At 32.3% G+C, this 22,235-nt stretch overlaps 1 protein-coding gene across 8 annotated transcripts in view; it reads right to left on the bottom strand.

Annotated features, from left to right (window-relative positions):
* Positions 1-22,235, bottom strand: part of LOC143245129 (kelch-like protein 41b) — a 60,043-nt gene that overhangs the window by 20,760 nt on the left and 17,048 nt on the right. For 7 of the 8 annotated variants that reach the window (XM_076491059.1, XM_076491061.1, XM_076491065.1 and 4 more), the window contains 4 exons: positions 16,399-16,601; positions 12,141-12,341; positions 10,425-10,524; positions 7,219-7,404 (listed from right to left, as the gene is read on the bottom strand). In XM_076491059.1, coding sequence (XP_076347174.1) covers positions 7,219-7,404; positions 10,425-10,524; positions 12,141-12,341; positions 16,399-16,601 — 690 coding nt within the window. The remainder of the gene's footprint in view (positions 1-7,218; positions 7,405-10,424; positions 10,525-12,140; positions 12,342-16,398; positions 16,602-22,235) is intronic. The other variant, XM_076491063.1, reaches the window with a different exon arrangement.

Below are 22,235 nucleotides of genomic sequence, written 5' to 3'. Positions count from 1 at the left end.
TATGGGATAAGAGAAAAAGAAACACACAATAAGTTATTCAAGATTGAAATAAATAATCTTAGTCACACAAATATGAAACCTGCAGAAGTTGTATGCCCATTTTATAGCAAGATAAAAAGATGATTAACCTGACATATCAATACATTTCCAAACGAGTCCTTTTACTGGTGCTAAATAGAAAGTGCTTCTTTCCTACATTAAAGTTAAGTTCAGTTCTCTTCATGTAGTTATTTGTTTGCATGAGATGTTTTACAAAATAAAATTACTAAATCTCAAGGGTTTTTTTTTAATTTTGTTTTTAGCTCTTGAAACAATATTTATCTCTGAGATTTTTCCTTTGGCTTAAATTTATTTGGAGTTTATTCTTTCAAAATCAAACACTGTAGTAACTGCTCTGAGAGAAAAAAAAAAGTCCTTAATGGCTAATTAAGATTAAAAAAATTAATCACAATATCAGTGATGTAACAACTTTAGATAAACAAGTTCATATCCAGGTTAATGGATAGCTGATAACCTTGAGCAGACAATGTTTTAAAAATTCAGCTTACTTTGGGGTGTATCAACCATCTTTCTTCATTAAAAAGTGAGCAGGTTTCCAAGTTGTATTAAATAAATTAATAACTCAGTTGTTACTTTGTTCAGGAAGTGAATCTTTATAAAGAATCAAACACACAGCTGAGTAAGGTACTGTTTTTAAACCACCACTGTGAAATATGTTCTGAAATGTTTCCTCACAGTTTTGAGATGTTGTAGATCAATGTCTGTCATATATATATATTTTAGTGAAAATTAAAACATTTTGATAAAGTTAAGTAAACAACATCCCAAAAAATAACTGCATTGAAAAAGCAGATCCAAACCTCTGACAAATTATATTAGTTTGTTATAAATTAAAAAGCATCTCGCTCTCCTAATTTCTATTTTTATATCTATTGCTACTCTTTTATTTCTTATGTGAGACTGGCAAATGGAAGTTAAGACTGACAGATGGTGTATCCCCACCACAAGGTGGATCCTACAATTTCATTCACCTCCAAAACCTAGGGTACATTTTATGATCCCACATTATAGTTTGTATCCTGGGATCTTTTCAATTGGTGCAGTGTTTTTTGTTTTATTTATTTTTGTTTCGGCTTGTTTTTTAAGTTACATATCAGATCATCCCTTAAATAATATTTGATTTTAGGTTCAGAAAAAGAAAAAAAAAGGATTTCAAAGGCTTTTAATGTTATCTAATCAATAATGCATGTTCCATTATTACTAATTACTTCCTGCCAACAATTAACAAACTTCTGAATTCCACTTCTATAAAATTCTTGGAGTTTGGAGGAAAAGAATGCAGAGAGGGTAGTTTTGACATCTTCATGTGTTCCAACTTCTTTTCCATCAAGATAGTTCTACAAGCTTCAAAATAGATGATAATCAGATAGGGCAAGATCTGGAGAATAAGGAGGATGTGGAAGTTTTTCCCAGTCTAACACTTTAATCTTTGAAGATGTGATCTTTACTGTATGGGGCCGTGCATTATCCTGGCATAACAAAATACCTTTATGATTGATCAAAGCAGGTCTCTTTTCTTTCAGTGCAACATTTAAGTGTTCTAACTGTTGACAATAGAAGTCTAATGTAATCGTTACATTGAGTGGCAGCAAATCAAAGAGGATCACACCTGCAATATCCCAATAAATGCTTAACAAGACTTTCCCAGGGTGGAGGTCCATTTTGGGCTGTGCTTTAGCCAGTTTACCTCCAATGTCCACTCTTGCTCTAAGGTTGGCTTCTGTCAAATCATGGGGGACCAATTTTCCAAGTTTTGACACCTTTCCAAGCTGTTGCAGATGACGGTGAAGTGTTGAATGGATTAAATTAAGCTTCAACTGTTACAGCACAGTCTTCATCAGGTGCAGACAGCAACAAGTCATCATTAAACTCAACAGGACGACCTGAACATGATGCATCACTTAAGCTGTAGTCACCTGATCTGAACTTCTAAATTCACCTTCGACATTTTCTTTCATTGAGAGACTCTGCATCATAAACACCTTGAATGTTTCATGTAGTTTCTGCTGCACTATTGCTGTTTTAAACTCATAAAACATTATATGCCTAATGTGTTCCTCACACATATCCATTTTCATAAGGGTTTATTTGATTAATGATTTGAAAAAGTAGAGTCGGATTAGTTTCTTTTATTTGTCTGAACATTTTTATACACCTCCTACTATCATGATACATATCTTAGCCATTAAAATCTTCTACAAAGACAGAAATGATGATGCACTTTCTCTATTAAATTTTCAGACATTACTTATGGGACGATCTGATATATATATATATTCCAAGTACTAGAGAATGGGGGTCACTGAATAAGTTCTAAATTCTTTAATCACTTCAGTAGGCTTGTGCCTATGGTTTTAACATCAGCATAATATAAACACAGGTCGATTAATAACTGCTTTTAAAATCCTGTTTAAAAATGAATTAATTCTTGAGGTGCAATAAACATGACAACCTAATCCCTTAAAATGTTATAATAGCTGAAATGTACTGCACTGAAGGTTTGGATGTGTTTTGTGTATTTAAAGGCTGTTGTTTTTCTTGTGCATATATAAAATCTAATTTTTAGGCTGTATTTAAACATTTATTTATAAATTTGTGTGTTAAGAAAGTATTTTATACAGCAGTAGTTTGTGGTTTAACCTCTAGCTAAATCAGCAGAGCATTAGACGTCTAATCTCAAGATCACAGATTTGAACCCACCACTTCTGTAGTTTTTTTTTTCATTGATTCAAACTAAAGGTATTTCACACAGCAGGCAAGTGCTCTACTAAATGAATTAGCTATAGGTTCAACCTTCACTAGCTATTGCTATTAAGGTATAAATTTTTACCATCTCAAACAAACACATTGTTCCTCTATCTTGAACAAGGTCCATCCTCAGATGTTATTTAAGGTGTCATATTTTTGTGCATTAGACTCAACCCCCCACTAGAATACTAAAATATGGTATTAACCAAGTAGCAATAACTTGTATCTATTTATTGATGTATATTGAAAAGGATTGTTTACATACTAAGTTGTTGCCTCTATAACTTCATATGTGCTGATATAAACTATTTTTATTGGTTGCTAATTAAATACCTATAAATATGCGAGTATTTTCTGTATTTTACTAAAGCTGTATATGCATAACTCATTTGATCTAATGAGCATACTCATTCAAAGTCCCAAGGAGAGAATGAATGAGGTAAGACCTCAATTATTTACTACAAAACACAGACTCTTTTAACCAAACGTAGATTGCAAGAAGTACAGGGATATGTAATACTAAAAAACAGAAGATTGTATTCAAAATGACACACACACAAAAAAAGAAATTTGTTAACACTAAATCTGCCCCTAGCAGAAAATACATCCCGAGATGCAGATAAATAAGTCTAATAACTTATTAATCAGGTAATGCCAAATAGCATAGTCAGAATCTGGCTTCTACAAAACTAACACAAACAAATGACCCAATAAAAACAAAAGTATTAGAAAGATTCTTACCATAATGAAACTTTTAATGACACTGGAAGAACATCACTGAAACCAAAACATAGATGAGACAGTAACATAATGTAGATAAAATTAATGAAAACATATTGAGAGGCACCCATACATCCACCTAAAGAACATAATCCAAAGACAATTAATTTGCTGGAATTGAGGAAATGATAAAATGTCTAATTTAAAGTACCTGACAAAAATTATTTACATCAAATCTGGAAAGCTGAAGTGTCAGCCTACATTGGGTAACAGGAGGATGAATGTTTTGATGGGAAATAGGAAAGTATGAGATGAATCTCAACAATTATGGAAAAAACTTAAAGAGGATTGATGAAACACGTAATTATAAAGTGCAGGTAGTTGATAAAGATAGCCTACACCTAGTGAACATTGAGATAAGACCTCTGATTCAATATAGATATACATCTAAATGAATAACTGGAATATAGTCAGTGAGATCAAAGTGTCTTAATAGTGGCCTCATCAAGAATGAAAAGATATGTAAGACTAATGCTTTTGAAAGAGTAGTCCAGCAGAGTTACTGACCAAGGAATGAATAGAGCAGAAGTAAACTGGTAAAAAATAAGATGGTAAAGAAAATTTATAAATGAGTGCAACAATTTGGGTGAAATAAGGAGTTTAATATCAGAATTTTTTTCTTGGAGCAGGAAGTATTTGAAGTTATGGTACTGGCAAGCTAAATATTGTTTGATTTGAATTTCATGCAAAGTTACATGAGGGCCATCTATGTTGGCTGTCCCGAAGTTAGCAGTGAAAACTCGAGGGAAGTCAGTTAGTCATCACCACCTACCATCAACTCTTGTGTTACTCCTTTACCAATGAATAGTGGGATTAACTATCACAATATAACAACCCCCACAGCTGAAAGGGCAAACATGTTTGGTGTGATGGGAATTTGAACATGTGACTCATAGCATGCAAGGTGAGCACCCAAACCATTTGGCCATGCAAAGCCTAGAAAGCTTAGAAGAAAATTAAAACAAACAAACAGAAAGATTCTTAATAAAGACAAAGAACACAATTAAATCTTATTAATAACACTGTGAAGCAGTAACTGACTTGAAATAAAAACAAAATAAAGTTTTAAAGAAAAAATGTTAAAATGAGTGAACAAAGGTAAAACCATCACCAACAGTATCAAAAACAAACAAAATACAACAGGGCCAAATTGATTCTGGAAGTCAATTAACACACTTGAAAGTGTTGAATACATTTAAAATTCATAATTTTATTAGACTGACTACATAAATATGCAAATGTTCTTTATGTTTTCAACATCATCTTACATGTTATGTGGTAAATGGTTTGATGCAAGTCAAGCATCCAAACCAGTTAGCCAAACAAGGCCTAGCAAGCTTTGAAGAAAATAAAAAAGCATGACATAAAGATCCTTAATAAAAACCAGGAAAAAAATTAAACATCAGTAATAACACTGTGAATCAGTGACAGATGTGAAATAAAGATGTTATAATTTTGGGTACTTAATTTATTAGCCAATTTCTTATCACTAATATGAGAGAAAAAAAACCTTACTGTGAGTTTAGGTTCTTTTTTTTTTAGGAAAAAATATTTATGAACATGTTTAGTTACAGTTTCTTCTTCTCTCAAAAACTTATTCCTTGTCATTAATTTGAGAAAAAACAAACACTACTGTGAGCTCAGGTTAATATTTTTTGTAGTTTGTTTTGGACAAAATATTTGCAAATGGAGTTCAGGATAGCTCATGCCAGTATTTAATGCTGTCATACATCACTTTTAAAGCTTGTCCCAAATTTTTGCAGTAAAGTGGAATCCTTTTTGTCTTTGTCCAGTGAAAACAGTTTATATAAGAATCCCTTTAAACCCCAGCTGTCAATAAAATCAACACAAAACTATCAAATGGTTAAAAAGTGGTAAGACTTACATAATTATTGTGAATAAAAACTTTTTTTTATCTGTTCATATGACTCTTATTTTGCTGGCAGTGTTAAGTTTATTCTCTGCATAAGATTTTACAAATCTGCATTTTGCATATATTTTGGAATTATTAATGTGTGATAGAAAATTTATATTTCTGAAGAAAGCATAAAACAAAAATGTTCACCATATAAAACAACTTTATACGGTTCTCTACAGTTCATAATAATTTTATTTATTTGTACAATTTTTGGCATAGCTTGTGAGCTATGGACAAATAACACAAGATTCCTTATTAATCTTGTTAATATAACAAGAGTATATTAACATAAGTTAATATAAATTTAATGCTGTCATACATCACTTTTAAAGCTTGTCCCAAATTTTTGCAGTAAAGTGGAATCCTTTTTGTCTTTGTCCAGTGAAAACAGTTTATATAAGAATCCCTTTAAACCCCAGCTGTCAATAAAATCAACACAAAACATAAGTAAGTCAGGAATAAATGTTTATTTATTAAAACATTTAATAATATAAGTTATTATTAAAGATCCTTAATTTAATAAGGACATAATTTCCATATGTTATTGGAAAACATAATTTTGCTCTTATGTCATTAACTTGTATTAACTTAAATACAAAGTTACATAAGTACTTTTATGAAGTAATTTACAATATATAAAAATAAAACAAACAGTTTTAGTTTGTAAAACAATGCTATATTACCTTTCTAAAAGGTAATATAGTGTATTGTATATTCACTAAAGGCATAATAGTGAAACATTGCACTAATTTCTATTGTTCATCTGGAATTTGCTCAAAGCTACATGAGGGCAATCTGTGCTAGTCATCCCTAATTTAGCAGTGAAAGATTTGAGGGAAAGCAGCGGTCATCACCACCCACCAACAACTTTTGGGCAACCATTTTATCACCAAATAGTGGAAGTAATCATCACATTATAACCACTACACGGATGAAAGGGGATTCAAACCTGCAATCCTCACATTGTGAGTCAAGTGCCCTAACAACCTGGCCATGTTGAACTGTTCTAATATTTAACTTTGGCAAAATGCCAGGAACCTTAAATATTAATGTGTGCATTATATTTTACTTCTGTGAAACATAACTACTGATTTTAACATTTTCATCAGTGAAAAAAAATCATGGGTAGAGTAAAATATAATCTCTATAGGGTTATAAGTATTATATATGACCAATATTCATCAATATAAAATTTCATTCCATAAGAATATACATCCTTGATTTTTTTTTTTAATGGAAGGAATATCTAAATATACAAAGTTACATAAGTACTTTTATGAAGTAATTTACAATATATTAAAATAATCGAATGTTATTGGAAAGCTTAATACAGATAAGGTTGAATATAGAATCATATTTTTTAAAATCAAAATCCAAAACCAACAGTAATAAAACAGTTCATTAACAAAGGTAAAAACAAAAACAAAAATCTTTACTTCAGTGTTTTCAACATTTTATTACAAGGTTCTGAAAAAATAAAATATTCTAGTATTACTGTGTGTGTGATGCTAGTTCATAACTGAAAATAATTTAAATCATACCATTTCTTACTGGCCAAATACAAGTTTCTAATAATACAATATTGTATAAAGGCATTTTTCTCATCTTACTTTAAATTAAATCACTGTGGATACAAAAAAATACCATAATTTTGTGCACTTAATTTGTTAGTCAATTCATCATAAATTTAAAAATAAAAAATACAAACTTACTGTGAGTTTAGGTTTATTTGTTCTGTAGTTTTTTCGGACAAAATACCCACGAACATGTGCTTGTAGTTTAATTACAGCTTCTTTGCCTCTTAAAAACTTATTCCTTATGTAATAGGCTCGGAAGTATGCCTGAATTTTAATTGTTGCATCATTATATTCCCGTATTGCATACCAATCAACACAATGCTAAAATTGGAGATAATAAAGAAAGTGAAGATGTAGAGAGTCTTGTTGCATAAGTTAAATCATATTAAACTTACAACTCAATTGCATAAGTAGATGCTTTAAAAATCTAGGAAGAATGCTAAGTGCATAATAATCAGTATAAAACTAAAAGTTACATCATAGTAATTAATATATACAGTGTCATAATAATCAGTATAAAACTAAAAGTTACGTCACAGTAATTAATATATACAGTGTCATAATAATCAGTATAAAACTAAAAGTTACATTACAGTAATTAATATATACAGTGTCATAATAATCAGTATAAAACTAAAAGTTACGTCACAGTAATTAATATATACAGTGTCATAATCATCAGTATAAAACTAAAAGTTACGTCACAGTAATTAATATATACAGTGTCATAATAATCAGTATAAAACTAAAAGTTACGTCACAGTAATTAATATATACAGTGTCATAATAATCAGTATAAAACTAAAAGTTACGTTACAGTAATTAATATATACAGTGTCATAATAATCAGTATAAAACTAAAAGTTACGTCACAGTAATTAATATATACAGTGTCATAATAATCAGAAATGATAATAAGTTCAAACGGTTTTTTTATTTTTCTATTTGTCTTTAGTTTGTTTTTGGTTATTTATAATTTTAGTTTGTAAATTTTCTAAGGTTGTTAAAATAATTTGATTTTTTTAACATTTGATAACAAACTGTTATTAACACAAAAATACCATTGCCCAAAAATATTAATACAACTTCAAATCCATTTATGGATTAGAGAATGGCATTTCCTTGTGGATTTAGAAAATGTTGAAATATTCATCTTAAGAGAAGTAGTATAATTACATACAGATGGCAGTAGCAGCCAAATGACTGAAATATCATTATAATTTATGAACAGGTTTAAAACAATATTTGATTCTTAGCAATTCAGAATATTACGAATTATTCCACTGACAGTTCTGTAAGTAAAAAGTGTTATCTCATTAGCATTCTGATTTTATTATAATACATTTAATAAAAATCTAGTTAGATACAAATATCTTTCAAGAAATTTCTTTAATATTACTCCCACAATTAGATCTGAAAATCATGTCCAAAGTTATATATTGGTAACAATAAAGTTTGTTCTGCCTAAGCTTTTCAACATAATTTTTAAAGAATAAACTTACAACAGATGTTGGAATAATAAATGTTTTGTGGTGATAATAATTAACATATTTTAATAACAACTGTCATGAATAATGAACGATATACCTAATACATTCTTTTGGTCAAAAAATTGCCTTATTTTCAATATACAAAAAAAAAGTTTTTCGTTTTATAAAGTCCTCAACGAGAGTTTTTTCAACTACAAAACATATTTTAAATATAAAAATAAAATACAAGAGTTAACCTACACCCTTGAGCAAATTAATTGAAACAAATGGTCATTTTACAATATTCTAAGAGGCCCGGCATGGCCAAGCGTGTTAAGGCGTGTGACTCGTAATCTGAGGGTCGCGGGTTCGCATCCCCGTCGCGCCAAACATGCTCGCCCTTTCAGCCGTGGGGGCGTTATAATGTTACGGTCAATCCCACTATTCGTTGGTAAAAGAGTAGCCCAAGAGTTGGCGGTGGGTGGTGATGACTAGCTGCCTTCCCTCTAGTCTTACCCTGCTAAATTAGAGATGACTAGCACAGATAGCCCTCGAGTAGCTTTGTGCAAAATTCAAAATACAAATACATATTCTCAGCATGGCAGCCGGTGTAGGCTCACTAGACCTGCTGATTTCCTTTAATAGTCATTTTTTCACACAGACGGCATCATTAGCTGTGTTTTGCAGTACAGTCGATCTATTTTTGGGATATATGACGAAATTTTGAGGAATATTACATCATTCAAAATTGCGTTAGAAGGGCAAGGAGATCAGTCAAAAAACAACTTCTTACGAACTCAATGAAGAAAAAACAGTATCAATGGGGTCTGAAATACAAGAACTAGTCACAAGAACAATGGAGGAAGGTGTTATTCAGTGACGAGACTCATTTCTTCGTACAGGGTCAAAGAAGTCTGCATGCTCACAGATTTCCAGGTGAGAAACTTTGAGAATCTCACATCAATCAGTTCCTAAAACATCCCTTGAAGAAGATGTTTTGGGGCTTTTTCAGCTACTATGGCGTCGGAGGCTTAAATATCGTAGAAGGTATGATGTGAAGACCACAGTACATTGAAGTTTTGCAGAGAAGTCATTCCAAAATCGAAAAAAAAGAGATTTCCAGATGGATTTGGCACTTTTCAGAAAGATCTGGCTTCATGCCACACATCAAAACTTGTGAAGAAGTTTATGACTACAATGTGAATAAAGGTGCTGGACTGACCTGGAAACTTAAATCCTATTGAAAATCTTTGGGCAATTTGTAAAGAAAGACTTGGGGAAAAGACTGTACTACGAAAGATAAGCTAATTGACGCCATAATTGAGGTGTGGTACCGCGATCCAAAAATTAGTAAAGATTGCAGTCAACTCGTGGACTCGATGCCAAAGCAGATTAATGATCTTCTGAAAAATAAAGGCAGTTATATCATGCATTAATTTGTGAGCAATTTTTTGATTCTCAGAAATAAAATGCAAAAAAATTGAAAAAATCGTAATTTTTCGTCTTGTTTCAATTAATTTGCACAAGGATGTAATAATATGGTTTCATTAACTGTTCTTTCATGAGCAGAAATTTATATACAATTGCAGTTCCATGCCAGACATTTTAACTTATATTGGGTATTGACTGGAAAATTAGCATTACCACTTCATTTAACAGTATAAAACTTTTCAAGAACATTAATCATTTTACTTTGAATGTTTTTAGATAAGAAAGTCATTCTAACCAATTTTTATCCACACCTACTGAGACTAAATTCAGAGATTTCAATGAAATCTACACTTCAACATAAATGTAGTTAAGAGAAAATGAAGATGTAATGATCATTTCTTTATCAACATGCTTTACTATCACAACATAAATACAACTTACCCATCCTAGCATCCGTTTGTATTTTACCAGAAATTGACGAGGGCAAGAAGCATACTCTTTAAAGTACATATCTTGTTTAGTTGATTTTGCTGCTATGAAACTGAAAATAACAAAACAGCAAATTCTTAACTCAGTAAAACCACAAAGTGGAAATAACATTGCACATTTGTTTACAGTTAAAAAGATAGACATTTTATAAATACATAGTTTTTTAAAAGGGGAAAACAAGTTAACATTTTTCTAAATCACAAATGTATTTCCAATAACACTTACCTTCCTTCACACTACAGCTATCACTCAACTGCCAGACTTCCTTCCTTTGCTCATTAAGCATTGGTCTGATTGGTTCTCACTTGCTTCAGTCTTTTATACCTGACTTAAATGTCCTTGGTGATATTTGTCTTGCAACACTTTCTACCAATGTCAATGTACTCTCTATCTTAATACTGTATATATGAGAATCCCATTCAGATAATGTTATCTCTATTTATGAGGCTGACTGAATTCCAGTATCAAATACTGGCTCTCAGTGGGAAGGAAGAACAGGAAGGGACAATTACTGGAAATACATTCTTAATTTAAAAAAAAATCGAAACATAGACCCTCTTCCATAAATAATGTATTAACTCAATATTGATCAAAATGAAGGGCTACGCTCAATTCAACAAGATAGTCAAGTGTCAAATATGAATTAGTATTATGACTAGCCTCCTGCTTTGACTGGTGCCTCTCCTACCAACATCTGAGAGAAAAAAAACAACACATCCAGATTTATTAAATCCTGCTGATTTCTCTAAGCCCATTCCCTTGGCTGTGGAATAGCCAATAAACAATTTTGCCCATTCTCCAAGAGTGGAGGAGTTCACCCTAGCACTCTGAAGAAAAAGCATTTGTCCACTGCCCCAGTGACTGGAAACTGGGTGTGGTAATGACTCCCTTTCTCTACTGGTAATAAGCACCAGAGAGCTCTGAAGAACAGTGCTCTGGAAATAGTACAATAGGTGAACCAAGTTTCCTAAATTTTTAAAAGCAGACTGACCCTGAGTTATTTAATCCAATGTTTTACTCATGATAATCCATGAGTGGCAGTGGTCCTGCATAGCACAGTGATACCACTAGCTACGAAAAGGTGTGTATCATTTAAAAAGTCCTGCACTAGGATTTCATTTTCTACCTCAGTACAGATTAATAATGTATATCAGGGCAACAAAATGTTGTATTTTGCAATATTAATAATATACCTCACATTAATAATGTTTTATATTGAATATTAAATTACTTCATTAGTCATACATGCAGTACATATAATCAAAATAGCATTTTTTCTTTATTTTCTGATATTCAAGTAATGTAATATCTCAATATTGAAAAACAAATTCAACAACATCATAAAATAAGGTTTGTGTGAATCAATGCATTCTGATGACAACCGACAGAAAAAAAGAAAATTAAAAAATTACAAATTTCAAACACATAAGTCTCAAATAAGAATCAAAATTATGGCAATCTGTTCCATAAAACCTTTCTGTATGCATGAAATAAACGTTTACATGTTTAAATCATAATAAAAAAAACAAATGTCTGTTAAATCAAATCATTCTAGAGCTAAAAGTCAGCATGGTATTATAATATGAATAGAAAATTATTATATTATCATCTTCTGTCACTACATAATTGTCTTAGAAACTTTGGTGATCAATTCTGATACTCTCTTACCATGTTGCCCTCAATAGCATATCTCTTATCGTAGGATACCGTGTGACACAAGACAAAATTGGAGGATCATAACAAGCAAGTATTTCTTCCAAACACATTGAGGAAAATCGTATACAGCTCATCACATGATGAATATGCTCCACTCTTCTCAAAAAGTCATAATCTAGCCATTTCAGTGCAGCTAAATATAACACAATTTCACTTGTAAAAGGAAAAAAAGGAAATATTTTCAGTTTCCCAGTGTTTAACAATATTGACAACAAATGAAAAATTTTACTGTTTTATGTTTTACTTTTGACACTAAATGAAAATGGTTTTTACTGAAACAGGACTTACAAAAACTGGCTATTACATGTTTATACAAATAAGTTATAAAATGTTATTGTCTGATTTTATGTGTTAATATAGTGTGTTTTTATGGGTTATTACACCAAATATTGAAATTTGACTATCTTTTTGTTTCTATCACATTCCTTCCTGGAAGTGGTTATATATATATATATATTAAATTTAATCCTATTACTAGACATACAGAGTATAAATCACATCTTGTTAAGCAAGTAATATAAGAGATAAAGAGCATTTTTTTATTTAAAACTCTCAAAATGTGAAGAATAATTGAAATTAATTAGAAGCAGAAACTGTATCTTAGAATGTTAGACCATTTAGCACAATTTAAAAAATAATTTGGAAAAATATTTCAAAGACATTTGTGATAATGTGAGGTAACACCACTACTAGCTTTCAAGGTTGAATGATTTATCACTCTTATGGTGTGTAACCTTCTTGTGATATTTACTGCTTCACATTAATCATGTAAATTGTTACAAATGTGTATGTATGTCACATGCAGAAGAGATGAGAGAAGAGGAAACACAGTGAAACAATAAAATGATCACTGCTTCACCATATTGTTTCTTCACTTGTCTCTTCTGCAAATGACATACACACATTTGTAGCAACATATTTTTATAAAAATCACTGCTTCATCACAAATGTTAATTCATTACTCTGTGTGGCAAATGTTTCAGAGTAAATGTTACTTTATAAACATAAGTGAACATTAATTTCTGTAAATGCTGCCAGTTTAAAGAAGCATTGTGATATGAAAGGATGTGAAATATTAGTAATTTACTCACGTAAATCAAAATGAAGTTTAAATAACTCTGATAGACTTGTAAGAGTGGTGGACTGGTGTTGGTGAGTGCCTAATAATTAAGAGAGCTCACAATCCATGTGAACTGCTTATTAATATCTGTTTAAAAAACAGCAAACAAGGAAAAGGGAAAAGACTTGGTGGCCATGGTTTACCTTTCTAAACTGAATGGTGCAGTCTACCTGAAGGAACCAGGTAGACACTAAACTTCCTTAAGCAAGAATAGCTGAACTAGTTTGTGATTCACCATTGGTTTCCTTTAGTGGTATTTCATGTTTATAATATTGAACATTTTGACAACTTTATTTGCTTGAGTGATAGTACTGATAATAACAACTAAATTTACAGCAAATATTACACAATTAGACATATTAGAAAGTGAATTATGATAAAATTAAAAGAATGCTTTATAAAATGAAAGTGTATGTTGGCATTTATAAATTGTGAGGTTACACTGTATATTGTATATTTAAATATTTTACTTTAATGAAATATATTTTTGTGAAAGGTGTTTTTTAATGGTAAGAGCTCAAAGATCATACTTCAGTACTTAAACACAGAGGTTTTTGTATTGAAGCTGATTGTAACTAGTTTGTTCTTAGAGTCTTTATATTGTGTAGAGGTATTCCTAGTAGTTATTGCATTATATAGTGAAATCATGGCCAAGGAGTCAAATGACTGTAGAGAACAGTATATAATATAACATGTATGCTGTAACTATCCTTGCTCCAGATAACAAAATAAAAACAGAAAAGCATAATTCCATGCTCATAACAGCAAAACAAACACTTCTTGCTGCATATTCCATGGCTTTTCAGGCCAACTGAGATATGACAGACACAGCAGTGAGATGCTATTTATATAATCAAAATGCATAAACAACTGCAATTATTCACAAATCAGAATTAGGGTAGATATTACTAAAGCAATGCAGTTCATTTTAACATCAGTTATTTATTATTATTATGCAGTTTACATGAACCAACTTCACTTATCATTCAAAAGCATTGAGGAACCAGGAAGCTAATTTTATTTTTCTTGAAGCAGTTCAATGACAACAATGGCAATGGGGAGGGGTACATCAATGATTATGAGAACCTAAGAGTAAAAGTAAAGAAGAACATCAAACAACATATGAATATCATATTAATAATTGTTTTAACTTGGACAATCTAAGTGATGAAACCAGATAATAAACAAGAGTTAACCTGAAGATAAACTAAGAAGGTCAAAACAGTGTTTTGTACTTTATTTTAATTAAAGTTTTAAAACTCATGCCAGCCATCTTTAGAATTCATTTTTACTTCAAGTATGTTTCTCATCATCATGAATAAGAGCTTGTTCATCACTACTAGACAAAGTAGTCAGTAGATGAACATGAGAGTTCATAATGTGGAATGCATAATAATCAACCAAAATAAGAATTAGTTGGAAGTTTCAATGCTAGTTGCAAAGAAAGATGGCAGCACTGAATCAAGAAAAGTTATTATGAGAAAGGAAGTAAAGTATCATTTCAGAAAATAAAAACAGTTAAGACACACTATAACTCTTTACAGACAAAGATAAACCTGATGCCCTAGTTGATACTTGTCCAGCTTGAATAAGAACTTGTTCATCTATGCTAGACAAAGTACTAGTAATATGAACTTGGAAGTTCATAATGTATTAAAAAGAAGAACAAATCAAAACAACAATTAAGTGGAAGTTTCAAGACAAGTGGCAAAGAAAACTGTGGATACAGAGAGCAACACTGAATCAGAAAAACTATTATATGACAGGAGATAAAGTGTTGTTTCCAAAAATACAAATAGTCAAAACGCTACAATGTTTTCAGGAGAGAGCTGCTAGTTATCCTGTTAGACTCAAAATGTCTTACTGACTTTTTAATTTGCAAAAATAAAACAGTGAAATAAGTTCAGTCTCATTCTAAAGTTTATGGCTCTTTGTTCATTATACAAAAAAGGTCGTCCTTTGTACTTTTGTATCCAGTTTGCTTATTTCTTCTCACAAACTCAGAGTACTCAAAATTACTTCATAACAGATATCTTGTTCAAACACTCCAGTCATTCTGCAGACTTATCTTGTCACTCTAAGGGAAATCAGTTGGATCTGAAAATACTAGATATATACTAAGCAGCAATACCTCACAATTATGTTTACCCAAGTCTTAGTTGGAAGCTCAAAGTTTGAAGATGTGATGTTTGCAATAAATATTAAATTTACATCTTGTGGATGCAGTCACGATGGTGTTCCTGTTGAAATTAAGGTGATTAGAAAGGGAGGTAACCCAAAGTAGTTAGAACCTAATCAAAAGAAGAAGGAACAGTAACAATAATATAGTTTCTTATTCTAATTAAAACTACCTTCACTGTCTTAGATGGATCAGTGATTGAAAGATTTAGATACAACTGGTCAGATCTCATTTAATTAGTCATAAAAAATAGCTGTAGAATATTCAGTGTTTGTTCTGCAAATTGCACAGTGTGTTCTGGATAACACAAATATGTTGAAAACATATTAGAGTACAAATCAAGGTTAAAATAGAATTTTCCAAAGCAAAAGTGGTCTTGCTTTGGGAAAAAATTTTCATCAACACCAAAACAATATGGAGGAAGATCTGTCTGTTTTTTTAAGCAAGAGACTGGGTCTTAATCTTACACAAATTGTAACATGAGAAACTGGACTAACAGATTTTATGTATTGTAAGTTTCCACCACAAAATGGCAAATTCTGTCAGGTGTTTCATGATTTTAAAGTTATATCAAAATTATCATGAGACACTTTTAATACACTTAATTTTAAATTTTGACCTCTTTTGTCTTAACCATGTTTATAAATAAACCTTTCAATTTTTATCTTATGCTTTTATTAAAATGTGTTATACTGCATTTTTTTCATACAATTCAGCTTGAAAAGTTTATCAATATACAATTCATGGTGTTACAACATATATGAATGTTTAAGTTCATATGATAAAGTTAGATATTTACATAAGAAAACCTCTACCAATAAATGTACCCAACTCTTTCAAAGGTTAACTAAAGCTGTATACATATATGTTTTGATGTTCATATTTATGCTTAATTTGACACTACATAATACCTGTTGGTTCCAATTACATCTCCTGACAAAATCTCACATAGCTGATCAGCCTCTAGCTCCATAAATTCAGGTATGGTAATAATGTCTCCAAATCTCTCAAGAATAACTTGATAAGCAAGATAAGATGTTTTTTGTAGTCCAAGATTTTTAGAAATTGCATAAATATACAAGGTGCTAACCAGTTCCTCTTGACCTCTAAGTAACTAAAATTATAATTCACAATTAAAGATTACAATGTTGTTTTCTTTGCTTTAACTCTTTTCAATTTTCCTAATACATAACACATTTCAGAAGAAAACTAACAAACAGTCTTAGCTACAGTAATGAAGAAAAAATTAACAGGGCCATTTTTTATATTTTTTGTGTTATGTGTTTGGTTGGTTAAATACAGTTTATGTAATTAAGCAGCATTAGGCTACCTCGTATTAGGCATAATGAATAACTATATTAGCTAAGTACTTTCAATCACTTAAATTTTCAGTTACTATATGAGTAAGCCTTTTGTAAAAATGGTGTCCACCGATGATGTGAGTAATGGATTCTAAAATGTTTATCATAAAGAAGACAGTGCAGTGGTTAAATTATAATATTCAGTCTTGGTAAACTAAAATAGACCAGATGGAGGAGTCATAGATTTTAAATACATAATTATGTATGTGTATTTAAGTTTAACATATAATTAGTATAAAATAGTTCTACCACTTTACACCACAAACTAACATATGTATAGGCAAGGGAGGTGTGTAATATAATTACAACCCAAACTTTCACTAATATAGTGTTAAAATTTTATCATGTTTTGATTATGACAAGTATTTCATTATCAGAATATACACTTTCAGTTACCTTATTTAGTAGAGAGGCAGTTAAATATTAAAAAGTTTTTACCAGTATGCTTCAAGGATTGATAACTAGTTACAGTTGGTAAAATAAACATTTTCCTCACCTGAAAATATTTTTCCAATAAATACCACAGATACAGTTATTTTCCTTGTGCATATGTCAAAAAGATTTGCATGCTATTAGCCTTGAGACAACTCCCACCTAATTTCATGTGATTTAATGTGAATTGCACTACTGCATGGTGATGTAATCATTCAACAAAACCCTCCATCAGTAGTAGGGTGATACACACCAATGTGCAATAACTCATATATTTGCACTCATGTAAACTTCATTCATTGGCAAGAAAAACAGAAATGCCCTAGAAGTGGGGAGGATGGGTAGAAATGTGAGTGAAAATGAGTATCAAATGAAAATAAATCTTCAGGTAAAGAAAATGTTAACTTATAACAAGATACTTCACCCCTTTATACAAATATAGCTAGAATCATATGTTAAGTAGGTGATGGGATCATTGCAAAATTAACCAACATGAACATTCTTCAGAAAATTCCTGAAGGAAGCTCATTGGGTTTGACACCAAATGACAAAGGTTTCATAGGGGCACACCTGTGGATGTCTGTGTTTCATATAGGAAGAGAAAAGAGGTTGTGAAGCCATACGTCTAACAGAGACAGGTGGAATATAAACATGACCATCTTAGGACTCCTACACAAGCAGCCTGATAATCAACATGTGTAATGTGGTTGGAGCAAGTTTAGACCATACCTTGTTTGCTTACTTCAATTCTACCATCAGGCTCTGTAGGATAGACTCCTGCTGATAGAGGAAGGTACATTAGTTATGCCTTTTAGCCCTGTGTAATGTGTGTTTGCCTCGCCTTAAGTGTCAGACTATGTAGGATGAACCCTAGCTACACAAGGAGGGTACCACAGTTATGTAGCATTGGTCTATATGTAATATGTATACACCTCAACTCTAGTAGATAGACTCAGTCTGGAAGAGAATGGTACAAGAGGTATGAGTGAAGGATATGTGTTATGTGAGAGGTGAATTGCAATACACTGATAGCATAATTACTGCCCCACTTCTCAACATATTAGTATACCTTTATCTAGCCCTAGTGGTTGTGTCCAATGGGTATGAGTTCTCCATGGTTCAGCACCCCCACGGTTGGGATCTGGTGAGTGACAAGGGTCTTCCATGCTCCACTCATTGTGAAGGGGAGATCAGGAGAATGTGTCTGGATTCTCATCAGTACTTTAGTCTAAATTGGTATTTTACTGGAGACAATGCAATATGTAATCATAAAACCATATTTTTAAAAGCCAACAAGCAGAGCCAGAGAAGTCGGCAAAAGAAGTCCCTGCTGCTAATGTTTTCCATGATATTTTATGGAATACATATGGTCAGATAAAACAGTAAGACATGTATGTGTGTACATATATATCTGTGTGTGCATGTATGTACTCGTGGTTTTTGCAGAACACCCCAAACTACACTAGGCACAGGCAAAGCTAGGGTAGATGGTATGAATGTTTTCCATTATCATTGCTTGATGCAAATTTTAAGTAAATATAATCTAGCAGACAAGTCCAACTACTTGGTGGAATGCTATAAAATAAAAATGGGGCACTGAAGGAGAAATAGTCAGCACACTTCACCAAAACTGGGAAAAAACAGCCAGAAGGTGAAGAAAAGGAGATAAATGTGTGGAGAATGTCCACATACTTTTCTGGAAGACCCCATCCTAGGGCCAGTGAAGAAGAAGTGGAAAATATGATAATGATGACAACTTTGCAAGCATCAACACCATGAAAGGAACATGTCAACAGGAGGAATTAACAGACCCATCCAATAAGAGTAGAAGAAAAGAGGGACCTTAAGGTGCAAACAGACCAACTGAATACAGGAACTGATCTAAGTATAAATGGTTCAAAAGGTGAGAAACAGAAGGAAGGGAGACAAGAGAAAAGTGCTGTTAATTACTCAATCTTATGAAGTCTGAAGAAGGAAAAGTTGATCCTTGAAGAGGAGGATATATGTGCAGAGGAAGCGAGTATGACAAGCACCTATAGTATAAACAAACAAATGACTGTAATTGCAGTTGAAATAAGAATAAGAAACAAGCATGGAGAAAAAGACAATACAAAAGGCATGATGTCCACAGCTTGAACAAAGCATTCTTGAGATTTTGCAAAACTCCACTAAGGACTGAGTTGGCAAGAAAATATGGTGAGGAGGATGGAAAGGAGCTAATAACACAACAGAGTAAAAAGGACAGGAAAAAAAAAACAACATTGGGTATTGAGAAAGGAGAGAGACCATGATAGAGCTATCCAAAAATCAGTAAAGGAGGAACCAGATGAGTCATGAACAAACAGAGAAGTAAAGAGGCAGAAAGGTGTTACACAGTATGAATGATAAGAGTAAAGGGGTAGCAGAAAGACAAATGGCAAAAATCTTACCACAAACATAGACAGATAAAACCAGTGGAACAATGACACAAAAGTAGAAAGCTTGGCCTGATAAGTAATCAATCAAACAAAGTCCCTATGCGAGAATGGAGGAAAGACATTCATCACTGAAGAAGGGTTGCACAAGGGTGAAGTAAAAGAGAGAAAGGAGAAGTTGAGGAGAGGAATGGAGGGGTCCAAATGTCATGTGGATCAAGGATGAGCTACTTAAAGTCACCAACAATAGGTGCCAAGAAAATAGGAATGTGTTTGGCCAAGATCCAAATGGAGGAGACAACTAGGGAAATAGACACATAGAATGAAGTAAGAGAACAGGCCCAGCAAAGAATACTGACAGCTAGGGCTTAAGGTCGAAGAATGGCAAACCATAAAAGAGAAAGCTTATATCTAAGAATGGTGGCAACTGTATCTAAGAGATGCATATTCAACAAAATGTCAGAAGTCTTTCTCACAACTAAAAATATGCCTCAATTAAAGATGGGATAAACATAAATTGAGAGGCATCAAAGGGATAACAGGAAGTAGTGCAGGAATGGTCCTGTCACCAGCATAATTGCTTAGGAAGAGGTGCACAGAAGAGTACAAAGGATCCCTGTAAAAAAAATCCTAGGCCAATGAGGTCCACTGTAGGAGATGCAGCAGTGCATTTCCCAAAGGAATGAGCAGTTCCAACAAAGCAAGGCTCTAAAAGCAAAACAATTTTTCATGCAGAAAAAGTATAAGAATTGCAAAATCAAATGACTAAAAGGAAATGCCCCAAAGTACCAAACACTGAGTGGATGTGAGAAAGGGTTTAAATCTTGGGATAAGTCCCCCACAGCCAAATAGCCACCATAAAAGAAAAGGAATTTGCTCAAAGTAAATCAAGTAAAGGTTTCTATCCAACATATTATACCTGACTGAGAGAAAGAAATTTGATTTACAAGACAGGAGGAGGCAGCTAAGTAACCATGCATGATGAACAATGATTGCAATGATCATGACAATTAACAAGCCTTCCAAAGTTATAGTAGTAATAAGGTCTAAGTGTGAATTAGAATCACTCACTCGGGACTAAGTGTAAATCTCCTAGGGTGTGTCACCAAATCTAGCTTAAGTGTAAAGTATACTCTGCACACACAGCCTCTGAGTAAAAGCTGAACCTACCTGTTAGATGACTTTATTGTTTAGCAAGTTCAAAGTAACACCCCCCATTCAGTGTAACTCCAAACTTTTGTCTGTGTATTTTCTTATAGCAAAGCCACATTGGGCTATCTGCTGAATCTACCAAGGGGAATCAAACCCCTGATTTTATCTTTGTAAATCCAAATACCTACTGCTGTACCAGTGAGAGACAACTTTTGTCTAATTTATCTAATGTTCTCCATGAGGTTCAGTTGACTAAACAGCTTTTCATTTTCAATACATATGTATTAGAGTTGTCTAATACGAAGTGTTGTTTTAAATTTCAGGTCACCCTATATATAATTCATATCAGTGATTATTTATATTCAGCAAAAGAAGTCACATCCGTCAAAATGACCAGATACTGCAAATGATGGTCTGATTCTCATCACGATAGGAGCTACATGGACAGAGATGTTAAAATTACCCCTAGATAAGACAAAAAGAAAGTAAATGTCTCTTAGAAAAACCAGTAAAGAATACAAGATTCCCCTTGAAAAGTTAAGTGATAAATTAAAGAAAAATATGGGGAAAAGTAGGACATCCAAGTCTTCTTTGAAACAGAGGAGCAGTGATTTGGGGATAATATAAAAGTTATGGCAGATTAAGGGTTTCCAAATGACAATTTTTTATGCAAGAATTCTGGCAAAGACTTATTTAAACACATAGGTCTGTACTACAAAGAAGTTTTCCAACAACTTCCCATTGCTTGAGTGTGCAATATCTTTCACAGACAGGCATAAAGATGATATTGTCTGCAGAACATGTCAAAACATAAAAAGATCATGGGAAAGTGTGAGTGCTAAATAGGTTAAAAAGTACTTTGAACATCCAGAGTAGGTACTGAAGTTTGGTGACCATGCAAGTGCCCCACAAAACATCTTGAACTATGAAGAAACAAATCTGTGTGATGATGCTGGGGTCAAGAAATGAATTTTCAAATGAGTAGTAAAGTAGGCAGAGAAAATTAAAAGTTCTAATTCATCCCTTTCAGTGACATTTTCTAGATATGCAGCAGGTGAAATGATACCAAGTTATATGGTTTATAAAACAAAAATCCTTGGGAAAACATGGTCTGATGAAGGACCTAAATGAATCCAACATAACAGGAGCTGGTGTGGCTGGTTTAATGCTTGTTGTTTCACAGACTTTTTCCAAAGTTCATTTCTATCTCCTGGGAAAAGTAGTTACTGGAGGCAATCTGAATAGCCATTTCACAGAAGATGTTTTGAGACTTCCTGAGCAGAACAATATCTCTTTTTGTTTGTCACCCAAAGGAACACATATGATGCAATCATTGATATTGCACTTTACAGACTCTTGAAATAGTATTAGAGAAAAATCATAGATGAT

The sequence above is a fragment of the Tachypleus tridentatus genome, chromosome 2 (genome assembly GCF_004210375.1).
Source record: "Tachypleus tridentatus isolate NWPU-2018 chromosome 2, ASM421037v1, whole genome shotgun sequence".
Lineage (NCBI taxonomy): Eukaryota > Metazoa > Arthropoda > Merostomata > Xiphosura > Limulidae > Tachypleus > Tachypleus tridentatus.
This window is presented reverse-complemented; position numbering and strand designations above follow the sequence as displayed.